A 27,985-nucleotide genomic window follows, 5' to 3' on the forward strand; every position below is an offset into this window, starting at 1 on the left:
CTATAATTTATTCTCTCAGCAGGTGCTGAGAGTGATTTGAAAACATTAACTGACTAGATTTTAAAACATTATATATACTGCATTTAGTTCGCCCGAGGGAACAATGTATGTGAATTCAATTCTATTAGACATAGGATAAGAATGTCTGTACTCTATAGTTAAGTGAGTGGTTATAGAGCTGGATGTATTATATAAATATTGTGCTGATAGGAATAACAATTTTTTCTTTCGCATTTTTGCCAACGTGCCGTCATTAAAATTTCAGTGTTGGTAGTTGGTATCAATTGGACATGCAGACATGCGAAAATCCGCAGGGTCAAACGTACTGTTTTACACCTGCTAAATTAATTTCCTCATGTGGGTTATGTCTGTGATATATTTCTGGAATGAAGAAAGGTTTTAATTTATACAAAAATCTTATTAGCACGATAAATTTCATTGGGCGACGGAAATTTTCTATAGACTGCCAGAATATGGCCAGCGCATACATACGTCTTGAGGAAGGTTCTGATAGGTTTCAATTCTCTTTTAATTTTCATTATAAAAACGTAAATAGGCAGTTCAATTTTAGTCGTCAAACATCAGAAACTGTGCAGGATTTTTTGAATCGTGTTTCGACTAACGTTGGAAAAGTTGTAGAACAAAAAACGAAGAAGAAGAAAAAGGCAAAGCAATCCCAAGATGAAGACATTTCATGCGTGGAATCAGTAGTCGAAGATAAAGTTAACGTTCAGCTTTTGAAAGATGGGATTCCGGTATCCCCAGAGGTGAAATGCCTAGATACACTTGGTCATGATACTCTAAGGCTTTTAGTGTATGATACGTCATATGACATTGAAGTCAATGCCCCTTGGGTAAGCTCCATTGTACTTCCAGATAGCATTCTGGCAGGGTTTCCTGTTTATCCCAGCAAACTTGATCTGGAATTCGCCTCCAGGGAGGATTCATCCTTCGAGTGGTTTAAAAGCGTAGATGACAAACGGTAAGTCGCTACACATGAAATATTTGGGGCAATGGCTATCAGTATTCCAGAGAGCATCCTCCAGAATTTAATAGAAAATAGTAATTTAGTCGTGAAATTGTATGCATTTCATTTACTAAGTGGAGGTTACACTTACACGGCTTACAATTAACTTAAATACATTCTCATAAGAGTTTATGAAAAGTCATTTAATAAGAGTATCGTCTTGAATAATTGGAAAAATCAAGAATTTCGGCAATAATACAGGGCATTAAAATTGTTAATGTACTAAGTATTAACCTACAGAGTTTTCTGATTCATTGAAACTGGACTGGGTATTCCCTGTCTTGGCACTTGCCAGGCCAGCTATCTAGCCAGCTAGAATTTGAACATATGACAAATGTATTTAAAAGCATGGGTTTCTTCAAGATCTTGAAATGCCTACTGATTGCTGTAATACGGTTGAAACATTAAAGTTACGTTCTTTGACTGAATGGCAATAAATTACGTTAACTACATGTTGGTGTCTGGTGATAAAAAATGCAATCAATCCTTGCTTATATCTTAAGGGCCGTTTCACATTTTTATTGGTTACCCTATATTCCCATCCTCCAGTCTTCTCATTCATTGCAATATTCCACTTCCAAGCCTTGATCCATCATTATTAATGTTATTTCTACCCATGTTTTCCAAGGCATCCACATTTTCTTCTTCCAGATGATGACCATGCTCACAGAATCTTGAGCCATCTTTCTTCGTTCATTCCTCAAATACATTGGAGAACTTGTTTCTGAATTCTTTATGTCACTGATTCTTTCATGCCCATTACTATTCTAATATATTAATTTTTTCCTTTCTAACTCTGTTATTCAGATTTCACACCTCATTCCCTCCATCTCCGAAGCTGGTCTTTTACTTTTCAGGAATTAACTCCAATTCCACCTCTCTACTCCATAAGTAACTATGCTCTCTACTATTCTGCATGATTCTCTTCTTTATTTCCTCAGATAAAACTCTGCTTTATAGAGCCCCATATAGTGTTTTAATTTCTCATTGTACCTGTACTACTATATATTTTACATCGTATTCACACCATGCAGATTCATGAATAAGGGAGCCTAAATACTAAAATTGGTTTATGAATTGATGGTTCCTTGGGGCAGATGAGTATCTTTTCCATCTTCTCCTACAACCAGATATACTATTTTCTCCATGCTAGCTCGAAGACTCATTTTCAATTCTTCCAATTTTTTCTATATCATATTACCGGGTAATTTGTAAGCATAGGGCATTGTTCCATGCCTTTGGGATGGCCATGCCTCCAAAGTTTCAAATAGCAGTAATAGATTTAAGGGAGGTAACCGATTCCTGAGGTAATTTGCACCATTAGGGATGGATGGGAATGAAGGAAAGGTGAAGGGAAACTTGTTGTCGGCATTAACCTGCTCTTTGCAGAAGGTGCCAAGCATTATGTTTTCACGACCCATCTGACAGATGGCATTCTCACTTAAAGTGCTCTCCACAAAACACCTCTAGTAAGGATTGGGATAAATCTGAAAAAGATCTGCCACCTCCAGGATTCGAACCCTGGACCTCTGGGTGGGAAGTCAGTACGCTAGCCACCGCATCATCTCAATCCTCTCCACAGGTTCAATTTCGGTGTTTCAACACATTTTGCACGTACAATTAAAAAGGGTACGGGACATGCCTGGCATCTAAGTCATTAAATGTTGCAAACAAAGCAGAGAGCTTCATTTGCAAAGTTAAACAATAGTAGCAGAAGTATTGACAAAGAAATGCTGAAAAATTTTGCAAGCCACATGTCCATCCTCTTTTTTTCATTGTGGAGTGATCTCATCCTAGCTGGAGATTCCATTTAGTTTCACTGAATGGTCTATTTTATCATGTGCTTGTAAATGATCCGCTACCTTCTCTTGTTTGATTGTTAATTTTCATATTTATTTATTCACTGATGACAACAAGAGTTTGTGTATGCATTTTGGTAATTAGGTGCCTATTTATTAAATATAATAACCACACACAAGAAAGATATCATAAGGTACATTATTAACTACATATATTGATTTCTCAAGAACGCTTTGAGTATGCAAGCAGCTAGATGTGCATCTCAAGTATTCTCTCAAAAATCAAGGGATTAGTTCAACAGTGTGAGGTCTGAGCAGCAATCAAGAAATGGAAAAAATTATTTCAAGGATTTGAATTATGAATAATATACATGTTATTCTGATGAATAAGATACATGTTATTCAGAGCTCCAAACCAAAATTGAGAAACACATTTCCATAATGCCTTCTCTCTCTCTCTCTGGAGTTGCCTCTTCCAGAAAATTGATTTTTAACTAATTTTATCTTGGATATATTTTTCTTGGCATTATTTATTTCATTGCTTTTCATATGAAACCAGTATAAGTGTTAAAGAAGATGCAGTAAGATGTAGCTCTTCAGATTAATAATGCAGTAGTTTCCTGCTGTTTCACATATTACATGCAGTTATAAACTGATTATTAGTGATTTTTTAAGTTAAAATAATTTGCACCATGCTCTCAGTGAAGTGAGCGTACTCCTCTTTAAGTTATTATAACCTAAAAGCTAGAAGCAGATACCAAATCAAAGCACCTTTATTGGATATCTGTTATTTTTATCCTGTCTTTATGTCTGAATTCAGTGTCCTATTTCATGTCATATCTGTGGATCCGAATTAGTCAAGCATTTCTGCTTTTTTGCTGATAGACTTTGTTTCTAAATTTCAGTACTTGTTGGATATAATTGATTAGTTTGAAGCTGATAGGGTAACATGTCATACCTGTGAATATATAATATTTTTCTACTAAATTATATTTCTCTCTCGTCATCTTACTCAGAGAAGTTAAAATGCAATATCATTTCATGTACCATTAAACTTTTCTATTTTTACACTTGATATCTTATTTATAGGAATTATATGTTTCAATCAGATGTTCCAAAAATTGAACTTTTGGAATCCCTCGTAGAATCCCAATAAAATGTTGAGGGGATTTATTATCCTTACAATAGTTATGTGTAGAATGTGTGCCCATTTGATGATGTGGCAATATGACTTCAATTGAATTATCTGCTCTATATGATGCATTTTTTGTAAAAATGAGCATTTCAGGAACATAATTATTTTGAGTAAGGTTAATAATGTTGTTATGTGAGATTTCAATAAAGGTCTTAAGAGTTTTTGCTGGAAACACGTAACTTTTCCAGTTCACCTTTTCTAATCCATTATTATGCATATGTTTCAGGAATAATTTCACATGGACAAAAGTGGGAGATGGGTATTTCTACACCCCTTCGACAAGCGATATTGGCTTGAGACTGCTAGTGAGATGCATTCCTCGTAGAAAGGTATTGGAAGGTGATATCTATAAGGAGGGTCCAATGGTAGAAGCTGTTTCTCCCACTGTTGTTGAGGCTGGTCCAGGAAGATGCCCATTTGAAGATCGGCATGGATTTACTACCGAAAGAATTGTTTGTCCTAGGTGAGTGATCAAAGAATAAGAGAACTAACAAAAATATGTAAAGTATTTAAATATCAATAATAAATTCAGCCTAGAGCTGTGCTGGCAGGAGTAATGATAATTGCTCCTGGTAAGATAACCCATGCCAGATAGGTCAAAGCTTAGGAGCCAGAGGAAAGGTAGTCCACGCAGCGTCTTTTCCTCTGTGAGGCAGCTGCAAAGGCATCTGACCCCAGTGGGGCGACCATTGAGTGATGGTGTCACTTTAAAAACACTATTGAGGAAGGCAATGGGAAACCATCTCAATTATCATTCTCAAGAGCAAAATGATGGACACTATAGTGAATATGAGACCTGGCAACTACTGGGCTCAACCCAATCGACTGTGTCGGTTCCGGCAGTGGGGGTGGCAAGGCTTCTGCGGTTGTCATCATGCGAAACCCTTGCAAGGGAAAAGCAGCAGCAGCAGGACAGAAGACGCAGGAGAAGAAGACCAATTTAGTTAGAATAGGAACTTGGAATGTTAGGACAATGTTGTGGACCGGAAAATTGGAGAATGTTAAGCGAGAGATGGAAAGGGTAAATATAGATACATTAGGTCTATGCGAGGTGAGATAGAAAGATAGCGGGGGTTACTGGAGTGATAGTTGTAGAATAATATACAGCGGTGGGGATGAGAGCCAGCAAGGGGTTGTCATAATATTGAATAAAGAGGTAGGAAGAAGTGTAGTCAACTTATAACAAGTAGCGGATAGAATATTAGTAGTAGGGATATACGTAGAACCGATGAACTTGGTCATTTTTCAGCTATACATGCCACCGAGCAACCATAAGGAGGAAGTTGATGGGGTATACAATCAGGACGTAATTGTGTGTGCTCCTGCAGGGAAACATTTGATAGTGATGGGGGATTGGAATGCGATGTTAGGTAAAGGCAGAGATGTGATGAGGTGGGGAATTAGGGTTTAGGTACGAGGAATGACCTCGGGGAGAAAGCAATTGAGTTCTGCTGGAGATGGGGGTTAGTCATCACCAACACTTGGTTTAAAGATCACAAAAGGCGTATGTATACATGGAAAATGCCAGGTGACTCAGAGAGGTATCAGTTAGATATATTCTGGTTAGGCATAGGTTTTGGAACAGTGTGATCAATTCGCACAACTTCCCGGGTGTGGATGCAGACTCTGACCACAATTATGACACCAGCCCTTTAACCCCATCTTGGTTGTAGTCCATGGGAGGGATTTGTCTGTATGCTTTGTGGAGTTTGAGATGTAATTAGACATTAAATTGGTTACAATTAGTAAAGTTTTTCTGAAAATAGGAGGGGCCCCTACACATCTCCAATTGCCCAAGCATTTGTAGAGGGTGTAGAGTCAAGATAAGCAGTATTAAGCTAAGGATAAGAAGGGCTTTAGTAGGAATTAGGTGGGTAACACATAAAATCAGTTTGATGAGTAGTTGTTGAAGCTTTAGTCAGGTATTGTCAAGTCAGTCAACCAAAGAGTTGCAACAAAATTGTTGGAAGAAATTTGAAGACAGCAGGACAAGTGGGTTCATGAAGTGTCTGTAATTAAGGGAGAATGCTAGAGAGTGAGGTATAGGGAGAAAAAAATTGGCATTTTTTTTGGAACTAATGGAGGTAGAACATATTCATTGCTGAAGAATGAGTTATTTCAATGTGTAGTAAGGATTTTTTTGAATATTTAGTATGTTGTTGTTGGGGCTTATTTGGATCCTGGTACTAGTGTATATTATTTGAATCCAGGTACTTGTCTCCATCAAAAACCTACCTTAACCTGGTAGATTATGCTTACTTTATTTAAGCATTTGGAAAGGTGCTGTAAATAGTGTTTGCTGCTAAAAATTATCATGGCATGATTTTTTGGTTGAATGAACATTTCAAAACAGAGTTTAAAATAACTAATAAGGCACATTGGATTCATTCTTGATTTCAGTTTTCGCGTGGTGACGTATAACTTGCTGGCAGATACCTATGTTGACTCAGATTATTCCCGCACTGTTCTGTATCCTTATTGCCCACCTTATGCACTTGCTATCAACTATCGGAAACAACTTTTCCTGAAAGAGCTCATTGGTAAGTAAACTTTGAGAATGAACCTTAAGAAATAGGTATGCATGTACAAGAATATGTTTATGTTATTTTGGAGCAATCAGTCAATGTAAAATTATTGCTTATAATTTTTTTTACTGATCAAATAATGTACATTTATGAAATCTAAGTTACTGATACGTACAGGGTGCGTTCCGAAAGTAATGCAATTGGATTTCCCACACCACTCCTATTGGTCAGAGAGGGATTTAACCACTTGGAGTAGGTGAAGGGGATGCTAAGCTTTGCCGCTAAACCGGTCTCAGTGCTCTCCAAGCTGTGGAAGCAGCAGGACGTCAGTTATTGTAAACCTCTGGGCGCTGACAGTGTCACGAAAAAAATGGAATCGACAATCGAACGTTTGGCGATTAAGTTTTTTGCTAAACTGTAAAAATCTCTTGATGAGATTAACAAAATGATTCGTGAAGCTTACGGGGACTCTGCTCTGTCCTACTCTCAAGTTTTGAGGTGGTTTAAGGCCTTTAAGGAGGGCTGAGAAGGGGTTCACAACGACCAATGCTCTGTGAGCATCTGTCAACCAGCAAAGCCAACAGCAATGTGGTTCGTGTTTGACAAATGTTGGACTCTAACCGTCGATTGAGTATCAAGATGGTTGCCAATCAACTGAACTTGTCGTCGATTGTTGTGTTTCGCATTGTTACTGAAAATTTGGTGATGAGGAAAGCGTGTGCCAAGCTTGTGCCCAAGTTGTTGTCAGATGACCCAAAGACCAACAGAGTGGAAATTTCAAGTGAACTTTTGTAACATATTGAAAGTGAACTTGATTATTTGGACAACATCATCACTGGTGATGTAACCTTGGTTTTTGAATACGACCAAGAAACGAAACGGCAAAGCTCTGAGTGGCACAGCGACCAGTAGCCCAAGCCCAAAAAGGTAAGAATGAGCAAATCAAAAGTGAAAACAATGCTCATTGTCTTTTTTGACGGTACAGGAGTGGTCCATGAGGCATTTGTTCCTCAAGAACAGACAGTTAACGCTGCCTACTAAGTGGATGTGCTGGAAAGACTCCGAAAAAGGGTCATCAGGAAGAGAAAAGACATCTCCCTGACGACTCCGCAACCTGGTGACTCCATCATGACAACATGCCTTGCCATGAGTCATGAGTCCGCGAGTTCCTGTCCAAGCACCAGGTACCAATGCTGCCCAATCCCCCCTATAGTCCTGATGTCACCCCAGCAGACTTCTTTCTGTTCCCTGGGATTAAGGCAGCCCTGAATGGAACCCGTTTTTCATTCATAGAAGGGATCCAATCAGCCGTGATGAAGACCTTGTGAGAGGTCGCTGAAGATCCTTTTGAGGGCATGTACCAGTCATGGCAGAGTCGCTGGAAAAAGTGTGTAGAGGCCCAAGTATAGTGAAGAATTTTCAATGTTCGTGCCAATCTGTTCCATTTAGTACTTTAAAAAAAAAAACAATAATTGCATTACTTTCGGAACGCACCTTGTATATTATCACTGTAAGTGCAATACTTGTTTCACATATTATCAGTATGGGTCTCGCTGTCAATTTATAGTTTTTTCATTCATTTTTTTCAAACAACCCTTGATGACATACTTATTTCCATTATTTTTTCCCTATTTTTATAAAAGGCTACAATGCAGACTTATTGTGTCTGCAAGAAGTGGATGCCAAAGTGTTTGAGTTTGACTTGACTCCAGTTCTCTATTCTCTTGGATTCACTGGAGTGTTCCAGCGCAAAGGAGAGGGCAAGGTGAATGAAGGACTTGCCTGCTTCTTCCACAAGTCTAAATTCAAGTTTGTAAAAAATTCATTATGTTAGACATGATATCTGATAACTTTGATAAACTTTGTTTTTAAAGTTGTCATGTGATTTAATCAGCATTAATTTTCAAGATGAGGAAATTTTAAATCATGCAATGATTCCTCTTAGTAAGATTTATGTTAGTAGTTGATGTGCCTAGGTTTTTAATGGCAGGCTTGTTGTTTTTCACAGTATATTTTTAACATGTGTCCACTAGCATTTTGGCTCCCCTTGTTGAATCAGTTATTATTTTTCAAGTTTATTAAATATAAAAGCAGTTTGCTGTATGTACCCATACTTGCCTATATGCATTTACTAACCATTAGTATATTGATTTGAATGTTTTTTGGTCTTATTGAATATTTACGAGGGCATTAATTTTATTGGTTGTGTGGTATCATATACACTGGTTGGACAGTCCCAGATTCAAATGTATGATATTTATGAGTAACTTATGCAAAACCTAAGCCTCTCAATCTCCTTAGCGATAGAATTTAATTGGAAATCGCTGGTAGCACAAAGAAAGAGAATCTCTCCCTTACCATGAATGTGCCAAATGCCGTAAGATCCCTAGGTACAAGAAGGTATAATTTTGTGGGCCACTTCAGTTGCACCACTCATGATTAAGCTGTGAAGTTAAAATATATTGTTATTGTGTTGTTTTTGTTTCAATACCTAGATGAAATATATGAAATGGCACTTTCATAATATAATACATGGAATGTTTGAGCCATCATATTTAAGGAAGAATAAGGAATGAAAGAGTGAGGCAAATTTTGAAGTTACTCAATCCAAATAAAATAATGAGCAAAAATAAAAAAAGACAGCATTTTTATGAAATATCTATGTAGGTTATCTCTATTAGTTGTGTAATTACCATGACTGAAAACATTTATTTAACTCAAAAAGGCAGAATTAAGTGTGGGGTGGAAAGAATGTAAAACCCAAAGCCGTACACTTAAGGGCACTTATAGGTGGAATAAAGAAGGGGGTGGGAAAGTTATTGTTTGGCGGGAAGCCCGATGTCAGTGACCCGTCACTCAAACAAATGAAAAATTAAAATAAATAGTTCTACCAATTACTCCCTTGATCAGGTATTTGCACACCAAATTGACCTTCACAAGTCGCAACCACACACACACACAGGGTTTACGGGGCGGGAAGCCCGACGCCAGTGACCCGTCACTCAAACAAATGAAAAAATAAAATAAATAGTTTTAACAATTACTCCCTTGATCAGGTATTTGCACAACAAATTGACCTTCACAAGTCGCAACCACACACACACGCAGGGTTTACGGGGCGGGAAGCCCGACGCCAGTGACCCGTCACTCAAACAAATGAAAAAATAAAATAAAAAATTATATAACACTTACTCCCTCGCTCAGGTATTTGCAAACAAATTGACCTTCGCAAGTCACAAACACACACAGGGTTTACGGGGTTGGAAACCCGGCGCCAGTGACCCGTCACTCAAACTCGGAAGACACAAAAGTACAGTGCTGGTGGGGAAAAGTGCCGAAAAACCTGACACCAGGTGTTTCGCCTGCTAAGCAGGCCTCTTCAGAGAAGAATGATTAGTCGGAGCCAAAATATGTAAGTAACAGTTAAGTAGGGGAGGGGGGGGATGGTAACGGACAGGGGAAGGTTATGGGGGGGGGGGGAAGCACGGGTGGGTGGGCGAGGGGCCAACAGGAGAAGGTACAATTTTTGGGAAATTTGAAGTTCGAAGGGGGGGGGGGATGGTCGTTTGACCGTTGGGGAAGGGACGGTCATGATTCCGGAAGGGAGATTGAAAACAAGGATGACGATATTGGGCCTTTGTCACTGTTCATGAGTTTTTCTTTTGTTTTGTTAATGTACAGACTTTCGTAATGGTCGAGTAGGTGATTAGGCACATGTTTCAATAGCTGTAGGTCTTCAATTGTGATGTTGTGTGAGTTTTCGTGTATGTGTTGGGCGACAGATGATTTGTTGAAATTTCCCAGTCTGTAACATGCAGCGTGTTCTTTAAAGCGTGTGCGAATATTTCTGCGAGTTTGCCCGATGTAAGAAAGGTCACAATGTGGGCAGGAGATTTTGTAGATTCCAGATTTGTCTAGGGTCTCAATAGGATCTTTTGGATTAACAAATAGGAGTTTCAGTTTAGTTTGACTAACAAATGTGGGTGTGTATTTGATTTTTTTGAAGATAGAAGGAAGACCTTTTGTTAGTTGTGGGTGGTGAGGTAGTTTGACAAATTTCTTGTCACCTGGTGTATACAGTGTGGTGTTATTTTGGAGATGTCTTTTGTTCCTGTGTTTTTTTAAGATGTTATCAATGAGCTTTTCAGAGTAGCCGTTCACCACAGCCGTGTGTTTTATGTGTTTTAATTCTGTTATGAAATCCGCTTTGGACAAAGGTACATTGAGGAGCCTATGTACGAGGGTCATCCGGAAAGTAGTACCCGTTCGTGAAATAAAGACACAAAAGTAAATATTAACAAACATAAAAAATTTTATTTGAAAGAGGATACTTTAAACTACTTCTCAACATAATCTCCAAGCAAATTAAGGCATTTGTCATAACGTGTGACAAGTTTCTGTATTCCTGCTGCATAGTCCTTCGCCGCCAGCTCATTGAGATACGCGAGGGACCCATCTTGCACAAATTTTTGCATAATGCAGATGGTGTTTAACAATTTCATGAACAATTGTTCGAGAAACATTGGGAAAATGCTCACAGATGTCATCAATTGTGACGCGCCGATCGTTCCTCACGAATTCGTCAACTGAGCTCACCAGTTGGTCTGTAATGACAGACGGTCTCTCCGAACGCTCATCGTCGTGTGTGTTCCCCCTCCCCATGTTGAAGTTGCGACACCACCGCCGAACAGACGACTCGTCCATTACATTGTCTCCATACACCTCCTTTAATTGGCGATGAATATCACATGGGCGAACGTTTCTTGCATTGAGGAATTTAATCACTGCCCTCACTTCACAACTGGCGGCGTTCTCAATTTTTTTAAACATTGTAAACAATCACAGAAACAACACAGGCAATGCTAGCGTCACGCAACTTGGCTCAGAGAAGGCAGACAAGCCACTGAAGCTATCTGACCTCGTCCAGCGGCTACTCGCGTCGTCAGCACTTCATGCGGCACGAACGGGTACTACTTTCCGGATGACCCTCGTACTAGGGAGTGGTAGGCAGCGAATTTGTGTGTTTTGTGATTGAAAGAAGATTCGTGTATGTAATTGTTGGTGTGGGTTGGTTTCCTGTAGATGTTGAATGAGAGGTGGTTGGAGGGGGTTCTGGATATCTTAAGATCAAGAAAGGGGAGGGACCGATCTGTTTCAGATTCGACTGTGAACTTGATTGAGGGGTATTGGTTGTTAAGTTGTTTTTGGAATGCTTCTAAAGAGGATGAGTTAGTATCGAAGACTGCGAATATATCATCTACATATCTGAACCAAACTTTTGGGAAATAGGTAAATTTTTCTTGACATTGCTCTTCAAAGCGGGACATGAACAGGTTTGCTAGAAATGGAGAAAGGGAATTTCCCATCGTGGTGCCGAAGTCTTGTTGGTAAAAGGAATTGTTGAAGGAGAAATAGTTGTTACTCATAACAAGGTTGGTCAGGAGGGTGTATTCTCTAATTTCTACCGGGGAAATGTTCTTAGACTGGAGCCACTCCGCCACAAATGTTATGGTATCCGGGATTGGAACACTTGGAAAGAGTGACTCTACATCAAAGGACACAAGAATTTCATGGTCCGTAAGAGTGATGTTTTTGATTTTTTCAATGAAATCGATGGAATTTCTGATATTGGATGAACTTTGAAACCCAATCTTGGAGAATTCACCCGTAAGCCACTTGGATATTTCGTAGGTGGGAGAATTGATGGCGGACACAATGGGGCGCATGGGGCAATCTGTTTTATGTATTTTTGGGAGTCCGTATAGGCGTGGGAGGTGTGGGTTCGAAACATTAAGTCTGAATTTAAGTTTTTTATCGATTAGGTGCTTGCAATTAGTTAATGCAGACTTATAGCTTAGGATCATTTTGTTGAGGGGGTTTTTTAAGATTTTGGTGTAGGGACCATTGTCAATAAGAGATTGCATTTTTTGAAGATAGGTGTCTTTGTCTAGAATAACACAGGAATTCCCTTTGTCAGATTTTAAGTAGAAGCAGTTTTTGTTACGAAGTGAGCGGATAAGAGGAAAGAGGTTTCTCGGAGGTTGTACACTCTTGTTGGGGACTTGCGTAAGGTTTTTCCTAATTTGGTTCCCACAGCAAGTCCGGATTTGATTCTTGGTTCCCATATCAAGGTATTTAATGGCAGATTCTATGTGTGCAATGAGATCATTCAAGGGTGGTTTTGGGGGTTTAACACTGAAATTCAGGCCCCGGTTTAGTAAAAGTAACTCCTCACGGGAGAAGCTGGTCTCGGAAAGATTAACTACAAAGGGGAATTGCTTCGCCTTGGCAACATGAGGATGGGTGCTTTCGTCCTTGAGGGAGGAGAATTTCTTGGAAAGTGAGAATTGTTTTTGCCGTAGCTTATGGATGCTGACTGAATGGACTTTCCTATCATATTCTAACCACTCGGTAAATTCAATGGAATCCAGACCTGCCATTAACTTAAGATGAATATTGTAGGCTTCAATTTCAAGTTTTGATCTTTTTGCGTAAAGGAATTGGATTTCAGACTTCAAAATACGGTTTTTTATCATGGAATCATAGCGGGAAAATTGGTTGTTTCCGAAGGTGACCATCCCCCCCCCCCCCTTCGAACTTCAAATTTCCCAAAAATTGTACCTTCTCCTGTTGGCCCCTCGACCACCCACCCGTGCTTCCCCCCCCCCCATAACCTTCCCCTGTCCGTTACCATCCCCCCCCCCTCCCCTACTTAACTGTTACTTACATATTTTGGCTCCGACTAATCATTCTTCTCTGAAGAGGCCTGCTTAGCAGGCGAAACACCTGGTGTCAGGTTTTTCGGCACTTTTCCCCACCAGCACTGTACTTTTGTGTCTTCCGAGTTTGAGTGACGGGTCACTGGCGCCGGGTTTCCAACCCCGTAAACCCTGTGTGTGTTTGTGACTTGCGAAGGTCAATTTGTTTGCAAATACCTGAGCGAGGGAGTAAGTGTTATATAATTTTTTATTTTATTTTTTCATTTGTTTGAGTGACGGGTCACTGGCGTCGGGCTTCCCGCCCCGTAAACCCTGCGTGTGTGTGTGGTTGCGACTTGTGAAGGTCAATTTGTTGTGCAAATACCTGATCAAGGGAGTAATTGTTAAAACTATTTATTTTATTTTTTCATTTGTTTGAGTGACGGGTCACTGGCGTCGGGCTTCCCGCCCCGTAAACCCTGTGTGTGTGTGTGGTTGCGACTTGTGAAGGTCAATTTGGTGTGCAAATACCTGATCAAGGGAGTAATTGGTAGAACTATTTATTTTAATTTTTCATTTGTTTGAGTGACGGGTCACTGACATCGGGCTTCCCGCCAAACAATAACTTTCCCACCCCCTTCTTTATTCCACCTATAAGTGCCCTTAAGTGTACGGCTTTGGGTTTTACATTCTTTCCATGCACTCGGCCGTAGTACGTTCTTTATCTATTTATTAAGTGTGGGGTGTTTTTAGAAATGAAAATTTTTTAGCATTCCTTATTAATGGTAAAATTTATATCAAAACAAATGTTACTCTTATGATGCAAGATCATGTGCTGCAACTTTCTTTAAATGCTTCTAGTACAATGCATCCATTCTTCTTAATATTAGAGAAAGATTTTTTTAAAAACATCTACTAATTTTTCTTTTGTCTCTCAAGCTTAAAAGAAATGATATAGCCTGTTTTAAATGATAAATAGCTTTAAGAACAACCTCAATTCCATGAAAGAAGTAATGATTTCCATAAAAAGTGTTCATTTATTTAAGCAAATGGATAGCCTATGAGGAAAATTTTAAGTGTAAATATTTCTATACTAACCTTGATTTATAGTAAGGGGACCAGTTAACTGCAAAGTATTCTAATTTTGAATTTATAAATGCTCAGTGTGATGTTCTCAAAGCTTAGATATTTTAAAATGTACGACGAGTTCTATTAATGAAATCCAAGTTTCTTGAGGCATTACACACTGCAGAGTCCAAGCAAGCAAGCCTTAGAAGAGAGTTTTCTAAGACTTATTCTTTCATTGTAGACATTCTTCACCTATTCAATATTAAAAAAATAGCCAACATCTAGGAAAGAATATTAGAAAATAAGTTATTAGCTGTTTAAAAGTATACATGCTATAATCCTACCAATAGCCTATGGAAAATACTGTTTGTTGCCACGAGTAATGCTCAATTCTCTGGAAAAATGTTTGCATAAAAATGTCTATGCATGGAAACTTAAGGTATAAATTTATATTCATTTTGTGAGTTATTACCTTTGACACAACAGAGCTTAAGCCTTAAAAATGGCTTCACTTTTATTGCATGAGGTTCATTATCTACTCCCTCCGGCTTATTTTTCTCACTGGCTTCCAGCCAATTAAAAAAGTTTATTAAAGATTGTCATGTGTTTTATTATGTCAGTGTTGCCTATGATATTTTTTGCTCTTTATAATATTGTATTCAATTGTAGGTTGGTCAGATCATGCAGTTTGGCATTGGGCAAAGAAATTCAGTCTAATCCGGTTTTCTCCAAACTCTATGAATCATTGAAAGAATCAATGTATGGCCAGTTAATCCTTGCCAAAATGGCTGGCCTTCCCACAACTCTTCAAGTCACCATCCTAGAAGTTGTTGAAGATGGTAATATGAAAGGGCGACGCATCGTCATTGGAGACACCCATCTTTATTTTCACCCATTGGCTGACAACATTAGGTTGCTTCAGGTATTGGGTTATTTTTTTTAAATGAAGTTGACTGTGTTAGGGTCATTTACCTTAATATAAGAGACTGTTTTAGCCGTTACTCTGTGGAATTTTTCCATCGTATAGAAAGAAAGAAAACACAGCAATTCCACATTTACACTTTATTCAGACGACCATGGTTTCACCACTGCGTGGCATTTTCAGGTGAAGGCATACATAGTAGAGGGCGGGTATATATACACAGTCAGGGAGGGGGGGTGGATTGGGGAGAATGGAGGAGGGAGGGGGGGGAGGAGTCTGGGTAATGGGTATGAGTGGGAGAGGTCTTAGGCCACTCAGCGGGGGTTTGAAGGCTTTGCGAGGTTAAGGGGGAATGGTTTGGTAATGGGAGGCATAAGAGAGGGGAACGGGAAGGGTACAAAATCTCATTGACCAGGTGGGTGTCTTTAGAATTCTTGCGGGTGATTATTTCCAACTCTTCCAGTGCATCTAACCTTTGACCTTTTTTGTCTATGTGTAAGATGTTGGGGATAAATTTACTGTGGTGTTTGTGTGTTAGTAGATGATTTGCGAATTGGGATGTGTGTTTGTTGTTTGTGAAGCAAGCTAAGTGTTCTTTGGTTCTGATGTTGAATGTTCTCCTAGTCTGTCCATATATATTGCGTTACAGTCATCGCAGCGGAGCTCGTAAACTCCGCTTTGTTCCATTTTGTGTATTTTGTCTTTGTTGGATCCCAGGATGTCTTTTAGTGTCTGTCTGTTGTAGAAGGCGGCTTTGATTTTTTCCCGGGGGAGTAATCTTTGGATTTTGTGTGATATATTCCCAAGGAAAGGTAGTCTCCGCCACTTGGCTAGTGCTTTTAAAAAAGGATCCCACACCCGAATACCAAAAACAGTGCCGCAAAGCCATTTCTTCGAGTGAGGCCATCATACGACCCCGAGAAGCACCCAAGCTGATGCAAATGAATCCCCAAGCCCCCAGATTTTTCGGCCTTCCTAAAATCCACAAAAGTGATATCCCCATTAGACCCATTGTGTCTAGTGTATCTGCACCAAACCATCTATTATCCCACGAAGTGAATTCTGTGTTCAGGGAAGTTTCCAAGTTTACCCCTAGAGATGGGATCAAGAACTCCTGCGAATTCGCGGAATCGTTGTCCAACTTGGTGTTACCCCCGAAGTGCGGAATGGTGTCTTTCGATGTCACCAACCTTTTCACACGTGTTCCCAGGGCTGATGCCCTCACCCTTGCTGAAATCACCCTCGTGAAGGCAAGAGCCCCTGCACCCATAATCAGTGAATTGTGCTCCCTAATGCAAGTCTGTGTTCAACAAAACAGTTTTCTCTTCAATGGCAAACACTACCACCAACCCGACGGACTCGCAATGGGCTCCCCTCTGTCCCCACTACTGGCAGATATTTATATGGACAATTTCGAACGGCAATTGTTCACCTTAAAACACCCCCTTACCCAATACATACATTACTGGCGCCGGTATGTGGACGACGTTTTCTGTGTGTGGACAGGGACAGTGAGACAACTCGACCAGTTTGTCACCTTATTAAATTCTGCTGACCATAATATCCAGTTTACCAGCGAACTAGAAAATGAAGGGACTCTGAATTTCCTAGACTTGTCCATCAAAATCACCAACCGGAAACTCGACCTCTCAATCTATAGAAAACAATGTTACACAGACCAAGTGATACACGCCCAATCGAGACACCACATCTCACAAAAATTATCAGCCTTTCACTCCATGATACACAGACTGTGCAGTTTACCCATGTCTGACGCAAACATACACTTAGAACTCCAGAAATTCCGAGTCACTATGTAGCAGACATTAGGAATTTACAGGAACTAATAAGTAGCAGAACTTCTCAAAATTTACCCTCTTCCCTTAACTTCCCTATAAATAGAATACCCTGGATTTATGTTAAAAATAAGCATTAAATCATACCAAAGGTAAAAATTTAAAATATTGTTTTTGTTTGTAGAGCTACTACTCTAATGCTGCTGTCTGTACATTTTGTATTAGAATTTTCATGCACTTCTTAGAGAAGTTACTTCTTTTCTTCAGTTTAAAGTTGCCTTTCAACAACATATTCCTCCCTGATTCATATTACAATGCTTATCTAATAATAAAAACTATTTGTACTCATGTTATTAACATTGCCCCTAAAATTCCAAAACAAATGTCAATATGTATGTTGAGGTGATGTCATGACGAGAAACAAAATGGGGCATTTATATGTTCGTCATTATTACTCTTTAATTACATGCAACAACAGCTTGCATATGTCTGTAGTTAAATGAAATATGAAAACATTAATGTAATTATGATAAATTGTTACGTTAAATTATCTTGTAACATATTTTAGGATATTTTGCCTCTACTCACTCATGGGCAGATTTTAACTTTGGTCTAACATGGAATGTACCAAAGAGGAAATCAAAATATCCTCATCGTATTTATAAACATTTAGATGGGACCCAGACCTGAATGAATGGATATGTCAATAAGGAAAATGTGCCATAAATGAATGTTCTAATAAGAGTCCATTGTATTTTTATTTCAAAATCTCTTGGAATAACTTAACTGATTTGTTCCCATTACTTAATTTTTTAATGATACAGGTTATATCATATGCATTAAAAAATCGTGAGTTTTTGCCCTGAAACATGGTAAACTAAAGAAAAATTACTTTGCTTATGAAATCAAATCATGAACTCCAGCTTTAACTCAATGTCTTTGTCTCTGAAGTCCAACTCATTACCATAAGGGCAACCTTTCTCATGTGCTCTAAGAAAAGATAAGTGCATTTCCCACTAACTTTTGTTGTAAGCCAATAATATTGATTGCAGAAGACTTTAAATCCGAAAATGTGAACTTGGTTTGATAGAGATGGTTTACAGATTTGCTGTTGACCTACAACTACTTCTTCACGGTTGCAGTTCTCTCTGGAGAGCTGTCATGAGATTTGAGCTGGATAAGATGGCAGTGAAAGTACTATCAGTCATTGCCGTTGAAAAATAAAAATGTATTTTCTACAAGTTAAAGTTACCAAACCCTACGCTAAATTGTAATTCCTATGCATGATGGAATACTCTACCTATTTGAGAATGGAATTTTATTGAAAGTGGTGCCACTCCTTTCATCACAAGACCTTTGCAAGTGACTGTAGAACCTCTGAAGTTTTCCTACTTGATATCTATTGTAGTTTATCCAACAAAAATATTTGGAACAACCTCTTATCCTTTTTGACACAAGTTGAGGTGGCAGAATGTTTATTATAACTCGGCATGCAGTAAGAGCGATATTATACTTTTCCTGGTGGTCTTATCAATAATCAAAATCAGCTGGTTTTTTTTTACTATAATCTACTAATATTGATGTTTGATTTGGTCCTTTTCTAAAAGGCATTTTACTTGCCGGCAATTTTTGAGAATGCAATTTAAATTTAGCTATTATACAGTTTTCAATTCTTTTCCCATAACTCAGTACTTCATAAGGTCATTTATTATGTTCCTTGCATTTCTCTTGTCATTAGAAAATGACCCCATCATTAAGAAGATAGCCACTCTTCTTAATGATAGAGTAATTATTACTAATTAACTATTTTCTTCTTTTAGACTGGAATGACGCTTTGTTATTTGGAGCATGTCGTTCAAGAACTATCTGATGAGTGTGGGCATAGGGCAACTGTCATATTTTGTGGAGACTTCAACAGCACCCCAGACACTGGAGCACATAGGCTGTTGACATTAGGGAAAGTGGATGCTGATGATCCTACTTGGGCTTCTGTAAAATTGCAAGAAAGTAAGTAGATGAGGAATAAGTTGTATTTTGGTTTTACATATATAGGTATAGGTCCTTTTTACATAATTTAACGTCACTATCTTGGTGGAATAAGATTTATAATTTGTGGATTACAATATATATCTTGATTTTGATAAAAAATCTTTGAATATGTACTTCATGGAGGTGTCATTATTTAAATTTTGTGAAAAGTTCTGCATATTTTGTGGACATGACTGCTATGCATTAAATTGTTCTTATGTTTTGTTAAAAAGCTCTATTTAGTTCAAAATTTGGTGTAGTTAAGTATTCAATGAGTAATCAAATATAAATGCTTTTTAAATTGCACTATAATTCTGGAATGCAAAAAAAAGGGGTTTTCACTTCCTGGGCAGAACAATTTTCATGGTATCCATATACTTCAGTGTGGATTGTATCCAGTGTGAAAGAGGATACCATATCACTCATCCCTTTCTATCAAACAAAGTTACATTATCCTCACATTTGGATAATGTAATGCATGTATGGAACACTTCTATGTAGATATGTGCCTTTCTTAATTTTGAGATTGAGAGAAAATATAGATATTTTAGGGCTGTGCAAATTATTATGGAAGGATAGTAGGGATGACTGGAGCAATAGATAATATACTAGTATACCAGCAGTGGAGGAGAACAGAGGCAGCAAGAGTTAGCAATAATATTGAACAAAAAGGTAGGCAGAAGTGTAGTAAGCATGGAGCAGGCAAATTATAAAATATTATTAGTGGAAGTAAAAGCTGAAACAAGGAACTTGGTCCTTATTCAGCTCTAATGCCAAAGGAAGAAATCTACAGGTTAAATGATCAATTTGAGGAAATAACTTCAGGTGTTCCTGGAAGGAAACATTTGATAGTAATGGTGGATTTGAATAGGACAGAAGGCAAAGGAGGAGATGGTAGTGAGGTTGGGAAGTATGAGTTAGGAACAAGAAATGACTTTGAGGAGGAAGCAAGAGAGTTCTTCTGGAGATAAGGGTTAATCATAATGAACTCACAGTTGGGAGGCCAGAAAAGGCATGTCGTAACCTTTTTCTTCAAATTAATTGGGAGTTGTGCCAAGTTTATGAACCTACAGTGATGTGGTGAGTGAAGGAAAGGTTAGACAATTGTGTCAAGACTTCAAAAATGGCTGCACAAATGTGTGTAATGAAGAGCGGATAGCAGACCCAGAATCCAGATCAACAAAATCGTTTAGCAAGTGGACCAAGAACTGCGATATGATCAACAGCTGACAAATAGTGCTCTGATTGATAAATTTCTTCTTTTTGAATGTGCCACTATGTAAATATTATTACAGAGAAGCTCAGGTATCACATCATGTGCCTGGTGGGCACAGAAAATACTTACAGACAAACACAAAGAGCAAAGAATGTTGAGTGAACAAAAATTTTTGGATCACTATATTCAGTCCCAGCGTAGCACCTAGTAACTATTTCCTCTCCTTGCACTTGAAATTGGCTTGGTGGACAAAAGTTGTGAGACAACATGGTAGTCAAGACTGCCATTGTCAACTGGTTCAATTCCCAGGTGGAAAATTCCTATGCTGATGGATTGAAGGAAGAGGATAATGAGAAATAGTAAAAGAGAATCTTTCAGTTAGCAGCAAAGGAATGCAACTGCAGGTAACCTTGTGGACCTATGCATAGACTGCCTTCTTCCCCTGCATCTTGCAAGTTATTGAACAATGAACCCTTCCAATGGAAAGTGGCTTCCACACAAGTATGACCAAGTTTTGTGATGCCTCCACATATACGAAGCGGTACCCAAAAGTAACTGGAATAGTGCCTTGGTTGGCAGAGCTTATGTAGTAGGTACTTCTTCCGCTAGGTGAGCATAGCACAACTCGTTGCAAGTTCTAGGAAGGGCGTGTTGTCATCTGGGCAGGTCATGATCAATCACAACAATTTGTTTTGTAAAAGCAGTTTCACTTGATCCTTATTTTTCGTCAAAGGCGGATTCAAGTGAACACGCACGCTGATTCAAGTGATCAGTCAAGCATGCTGCCGAAAAATTTTGCTTCCTGTTTGGGAAAAGCGCTGCAAAAACTATTGTGTTGTAAACAGCTTAAAAGGATTGTACCATGAGAAAAAATTAAGTGTACCAATGGTTTTCTCATTTCAAAGAAGGTCACTTGATGATAAACCTCATTCAGAATGCTCGTCAACTTCTAGAATTGACGAAAATGTTGAAAAAGTTCATGCAATCGTGCTTGAAGACCAACGATTGTCTATTGAAGAGATAGTTAGTTATCTGGAATGTGGAGCTCGGTTTATCGAATTTTGTCAGAAGATTTGAAGATGAGAAGGGTCACTGCAAAATTCATGCCTCGGGTCCTGACTGAATAGCAAAAAGAGAATCAAATTGAAACTAGCCATGCATTGAGATATCATCTCCAAATCTATCCAGATATTTTTGCCAAGTTCATTACTGGTGACAAATCATGTTGCTATGGTTACGACCCCAAAACCAAACAACAGTCCAGCCAGTGGAAAACTTCATTGTTGCCTCGCCCAAAAAAATAAACTTTTCTAGTGGAATCAAACCTCAAGATGATGCATGGATAGTGCATTCTGAATTTGCCCCACTAGGTTTGACTGTTAATTATTTTACTAAGTTAGACTTCAATTTTTTGTCAATTGTAGAAGACGACTGACATGGTGAACAAGGTTTGTCATCAAGTGACTTTTCACTTTCTTTGAAATGAGAAATCCATTGGTATACTCGATTTTTTCCCAAAGCACAATCCGTATAAGTTTTTTTACATGAAAACAGTTTCTGCAGCATTTTTCCTAGGCTGGAAGCAAAATTTTTCAGCAGTACACTGTTCATTTAAATCCGCCTTGATGAAAAACAGTGAGCAAGTGAAACTGCTTTTACAAAGGGAATTGTTGTGACTGACCTTAGCCCACCCAGATGACAACAATGCCTTCCTGGAACTCATAACGAGTTGCGCTATGCTCACCTAGTGGAAGAAATGTTAAATACGTAAGCTCAGCCGACCGAAGAACTCTCCTGGCTACTTTCCGGTACCCCCTCATAAATATCTCTTAGTGTCTTAAAGTCCTCTCTGGATTTTCTCACCTGGAATTCACAGACTTGAGAACTTGGCGATGCCAAAATATTATTCATTTGTTTAGGTATCATCCATTATGATGATTTTATTATATGGGAGTTTTGTGAGATTTTACTCTCTAGAGAGAACTTACAATGACTTACTAGCCAACAGGAATTAGAAACTAGTGCATAAATAAAAAGTATCCTGCATCATCAAAGGTGTTTGGTGTAAATTCAGTACAGGATATTTTGAGTTTATGTTGTGGGAAGACTTGTTATGTTAAGAGTCCATTTAGTTTAATCAATTTCTGTTAATTTTTCAGTGAGCACCATCTCATAAAGATTTTTGGAATTGTTGCATATTATGATAGTTAATTAATTTTTCTTTTATATTCTTATGTGTGCAAGTGTATTTCAGTTGTGCCTATAAAGGCATAAATTTGTGTCCTTATCACATTCATTGTCCCTACTTGATATCTAAAATATGTCTGGGTACAGACAACAGCATAGGGTGGATCAAGAGTAGCGCAAAATATGTGAGGTGCTTTAGGGGACAGTAAATGTTATAAGCTTCAAAGTCATTTTAAGGAAAAATGGCCAAGCAATGACTTATTTTCACTCTTTTTAATTTCTAGGTTCACTGTCTGATGAAGATTTTGGGAATTTTGGAGGGTTAAGTGAAGGAGATATGAAAGGAATAGATCTAAACCATTCATTCTCTCTTGCCAGTGCTTACCGTGAACTTCCTTATACAAATTACACAGCTGGTTTTGTGGGCTGTTTGGACTACATCTTTTACGCTAAGGATGCCCTTGAAGTGGATCAGGTTTGTAATTTTGCTATGTATTGTATGTGATATTTTGTTGGAATATCCTTGCATTGATATGTCAATGTGAGTAAATTTAGTCCACGCTCCATACTCTTGATTTCATTATGATTGTTTTAGCTTAAGCATTTTAATTATAGAAAAGTGAGCTTTCAATAGTGCTAATCCCATATTTCCCCATCAATAGCACGCACGTTATCTGTACAAAAATGTCTATATGATCGAGAAAAAAAATGATGCGCGTTATGTGAAATAAAAATTGAAAAAATCCACAAATTTACATACCTATGTACACAATAATTTAAAGAAGAATCTCACAAAAAGAAATTAGTTTGGAAGCATGCCTTTCTAATTGCATTTCATTTTATACAGATCTGCTGCTGTTACGGTTATTTCATCTCATAAATACATGAGAAAAAGAAGAAACATATAATTTCTATGCCTTATTTGTTCTAATACATAGTACTTCACGTATGCGTAAGGTACATCCTATTATATGCACATGTGTATGAATATAGGATAGGTAGATCATTTGAATTGAATTGAGCGCCAATACAAATAAAGCAAATGTCTCATTTCAACTTGTGAATCATAGAGAAAAAGCAACAAGGCGGCATATTGTGTTAGCTTGTAAATATTGCTTATGTTTCGATCCTTCTGTTGTTTGCAGTTAATTTCAATCACCTGGCTCTAATCTTCTGTATTCTTATATAATATATGAAGGTCAAAGGCTCGATGCTTTGGAGCAGTTGGAAATTTTGAAATGCGTCCATTGTAAAGATGAACTTGCCAACGAAATTTTGTATCCCTCCCATTCCCAAAACTACCACTCTTGCAAGTCAACGATTGACACAGAAAGATATAATTCTCTCTTCTTCCCAGCTACATTGTAGCATTTTTACCCCTACACCCTCCCTCTCTGACCAACCCCCCCCTCCATTGATCAGAACGTATATATACCAAGTTTGCTTTTATGAGGACCACCTTATGATGGCGTTCAACGGCGAAACCTGGGTAGTGTTTTTAAATGAAGTTTGTGGAATTACATAGTCAATAATTTCATTTCATTGGTATCATTAAGTTACTCACCAAGAGAGCAATACAGTTTTCCCAGCATTAATTTCTTAGTGTTGCATCTTAGGGATGAGATGCAGCTAGCATCTTTTACAGAGTTAGGTGCTCTTATTAAATGGTATAATACCCATTTCTTTCAGTCCATTGGCAGTCATTTTCAGATTAATTATAAAGAGGTGCAAGTCATTTTTCTTTCATGTTGAGTAATGATGGATGGAACAATTTTCAGGAAGTAGGTTAATGTTTTGCTAAATTATATGATTCATGTTATATTCCTTTATTTGCAGAGCAGAAATGATATACATTCGAGTTGTAAACTTTGTTGACACAATGTGACGGTGATTCACGAATGAATCACTGGATCTTTCAGCTATTTCTATTATGTGTATTTATCTCATAAATGAAATTTATTCTATAATTTTGAAAATTTTTGCATTAGGAGAAGAAGTTTAAAAGAGTATGTTTTTGAGCGAGACATAAAACTAAATTCTGCATTTTCTCATGTGTTGTTGAGGAAGTATTTTTTCAGTCGTGAAATTAATTTATTACTCCTTGCATGTTTAGTTATTACAGTAAAAATTTCAAACTTGTAGCAAGGGTTCTAATAACTTCCATCAAACAAATGAATTCTTTGGGTCTCTATGATGTGCAGTTATAGTGAAAAAGTCTTCATTTTCACCTTGCATTAATATTATAATTATTTATTTTATTTATTTATTCGGTATTAGTCCGAAAACAGCACATTTTGGCCTTTATATCGAACTATTAACAACGATAACAATGGTCACATTTACAAACACCCAAGCCCTAGATGGAGTGAAACTCACCCAGGCAGGAATCGAACCTGCGACCCTTGGAATGGCAGACGAGGATGTTACCCTGCCGTCACCGGGGTCGGCATTATATCAGATTGTGGCTCTAAATACACCCTGAAGATGAATATCGTTGTGATAGGTATGGGATGTAGTGGAAAGAAGATGGAAGTAATGAGTTTTTGAGGAGGAAGTTTATGTTAAACTGAAATTGGAGGTTGAAAACTAGAGCAGGTAGAAAAAACATTTCACCTCGCCAGGCAGTTTTTGAAGAAGATTTGCTTTCAAAGGAAAGAAGCATTTTAGTAGTGAGGTGATGGCAGAGTCATTGAGTGAGGATGTCACGGAAACAACCCGATCAAAGTGAATGATTTTCACTATTTGAAATTGTTATACTAATGAAAGCTTTGACATGGAGCATGATTTTGCATAGTTTAGAAACTTGGTCACTGAAGCAGATGATAGGCATAGATGGGAGGATTTTTAGGCATTGTTGTGGGGAAGGATGGAAAAGGTAAAATGGATGGAAATGCAAACAAACAAAGAAGTACTTGGCTTGTACTTGGCATGGTGGAGGGAGACAGAAGATAGTTGATAGAGTTGAGAGAAATCTAAAAATGGCAGGAAAGGTGGGTGGAGTGCATTTTGATTAGCAATTGAAGACTGTGATAGAGGGGAAGATGATATTCTACATCTACATCTACATAATACCCCGCAAGCCGCCGCAAGGGCGTGTGGCGGGGGGTGTTAGGTCACCAACCGTAAAAACGAAAAATACCACATGCAAAAAACAACACGGAAAATTACACCCCAGCAGCGCACACACTCATGCAAAACTCCCTCCATCCAATACTCATGCAAACACATACACCGCAAAACAACAAAAAACTGCACCCCAGGATACAGCACCAAAGCCATCCTAAAACACGCAAGCCAGGACACAACAAGCAAGAATGTGAAACATCACTACCACATGAAAATGCACCACAAAACACTCAACCCCCCAAAGAGACAGTAAAAGGAAGGGAATTCGACTAAAAGGAAGGGAATTCGACAACCAATGATATTAGGCAAGTGATCTAAGTGGAGGATAATGACAGACATGTTTGATGGAATGGAGGAAGGTAAAATGTATGCAGAATTGGAGAAGGGTTATTTAATGTGAGGTGTCTGGTTTTGTCTTGTTAGGCCAGGCTAATAAATGTAGGGATGTTAATTTTTTTTCCATCCAAAGCCTCCTTAAAAGGGTAAAATACCAAATCATAAATTCCAGATATTACCACAAACAATTGCTAATCTCAATGTGTTATCTGTGGAGTAATATAATACCCTACTGTGTGCTGGAAGTCAACATAAATACACGGAGAATATGTAGTTAGTTCACCATACTGATATGAAAGTATCCTGTCATTCCAAATGTACCCTCATTTAGATGAACCCGGACTTCCAGGAAAATTTAGTAAATATCTTATAAAATAGTATAATGTGCTGAAGTAAGATTTGGTGCTTTCCCGGCGTGTTTGCTTCATGATTTTTTCTCGGGTCTTCCACCGGGTCAGGGGTTCCATATTGGCCGACGTTTCAATGCACGAGCCGGGCATCGAAACGTCAGACAATATAGAATTTCTGACCTGGTGGAAGACCCAAGAAGAATTTCATGAAGTATAATGTGCTGTTTCACTAATGGTACCCCCCAAAAAGCATCCCAACAGAATTGTTGGGAGAAATCCAAGAGGCAGGGAAGATGGATTCAGGGCATTGTGATTGAGAATTAGATGTTGAAGACTATGATAGAGGGGAGGATGTCAGGTAAGCAAGAATCGGGAAAGAATAGGAATGGTCATGTTGGATGGAATGAATGGAATAAGTATGTGTGGAATTGAAGAGGGGCCTACTTAAATGTCCTAAGTCAGGGTAATGTTTTTCGTTAGGAGAGGCTGGCTAATGTATTGTTGTAAAACTGTATAGGCTGTGTCTATCCAAAACTGACTATAACTGGTAGAATGCCAATAATAACAATACTCATTAACAGAAGGCCTTGAAAATCACTCAAAACGGCTAGAAAATCACTTTCCGACAACTTGATGGCTGAGAAACAAAAATATTGCTCTCATAAAGTGTGTAAACTACTAATTTTTTGGAACTGTCAAATTCCCTTGTTGTGTTTATGACAGGGGATACCCTCAATTATTATAATGACTGAATTCAGCATAATTTTTTGAAGTATTGCTGACTGCCAACCTTGTCTACTCAAAGTATTCAGTACTGCAAGTGGTAAAGGCATTTGAGTAATGCATTCGTTTGAATATCAGAAACTCCCTTCTCGATTGAAGAGATACTAATATTCATGGTGATTCTCGCTAATTTACCACCAAAATGTTCTTTGTATAAACTCAGATTCATGTTTATTTTACTTTAGTTTTGGCCATGTTCTAATGTATTCTTCAATGTCAGGTGCCGTAGACAATGGATAGATCACGCTACTCTTTGCTGTCAAGTTACCAAAAACTTGCCTAGATATGCGATTGTTTTCCTCCTTGATGAAGACACATTGATTGACATGAAAAATATTACAAAGACACTTTTCATAAGTAAAAACTAAGTGAACACTGAAACATTCGTTCAGGTGCTGCGTATTACATCTCGATTTCACTTAAAGCTTAAGCCAGTGTTACTACTATACGAGGCTTCCAACGTTATGTCGAATGTCCATACTGTAGGATTTTATTTATAAAAATACATGGCGAACACAAGTGTCAACAGGTTTGAATCACAAGTACGCAAATGATGATTTCCATGTCGATGGATATACGCTATCTTATGTGCCGTTATTTTTGTTTTCCAACTAACCCTAGGTTAACTGAATCTCATGCCAGCGAAATTTCCGTAATTATTGTTTACCAAATACGATATCAACAATGTTGAATGTGCTTGTGTCTTGTAGGTGGTACCTTTGCCGAGTGAAGAGGAAGTCACCCAGAATACAGCCTTACCATCAATTGTGTTTCCGTCTGATCACTTGGCTTTAGTGGCGGACTTACGTTGGAATAATTGTTGAGTATTTCGTTTTTAATAAAACTGCTATGACTTCACCAAATTTTCATTTACTCTACTATATACTATACGATATACTAGTGATAAGCAAATGCTCATATTAGGAAAC

The 27,985-nt window shown here is 38.2% G+C and overlaps 1 protein-coding gene across 1 annotated transcript; it reads left to right on the forward strand.

Annotated features, from left to right (window-relative positions):
- The first annotated feature begins 221 nt into the window (after positions 1-221).
- LOC139695996 (2',5'-phosphodiesterase 12) lies at positions 222-27,971 on the forward strand. Its single transcript, XM_071594607.1, has 8 exons — positions 222-982; positions 4,248-4,484; positions 6,422-6,561; positions 8,190-8,355; positions 14,982-15,234; positions 18,851-19,037; positions 22,746-22,936; positions 27,767-27,971. The coding sequence occupies exons 1-8, from the start codon at positions 387-389 to the stop codon at positions 27,878-27,880; spliced, it is 1,884 nt and encodes a 627-aa protein (XP_071450708.1). The 5' UTR covers positions 222-386; the 3' UTR covers positions 27,881-27,971.
- Positions 27,972-27,985: the final 14 nt, after the last annotated feature.

The sequence above is a fragment of the Hetaerina americana genome, unplaced genomic scaffold, assembly GCF_022747635.1.
Source record: "Hetaerina americana unplaced genomic scaffold, ioHetAmer1.1.p SCAF_65, whole genome shotgun sequence".
Classification (NCBI taxonomy): domain Eukaryota; kingdom Metazoa; phylum Arthropoda; class Insecta; order Odonata; family Calopterygidae; genus Hetaerina; species Hetaerina americana.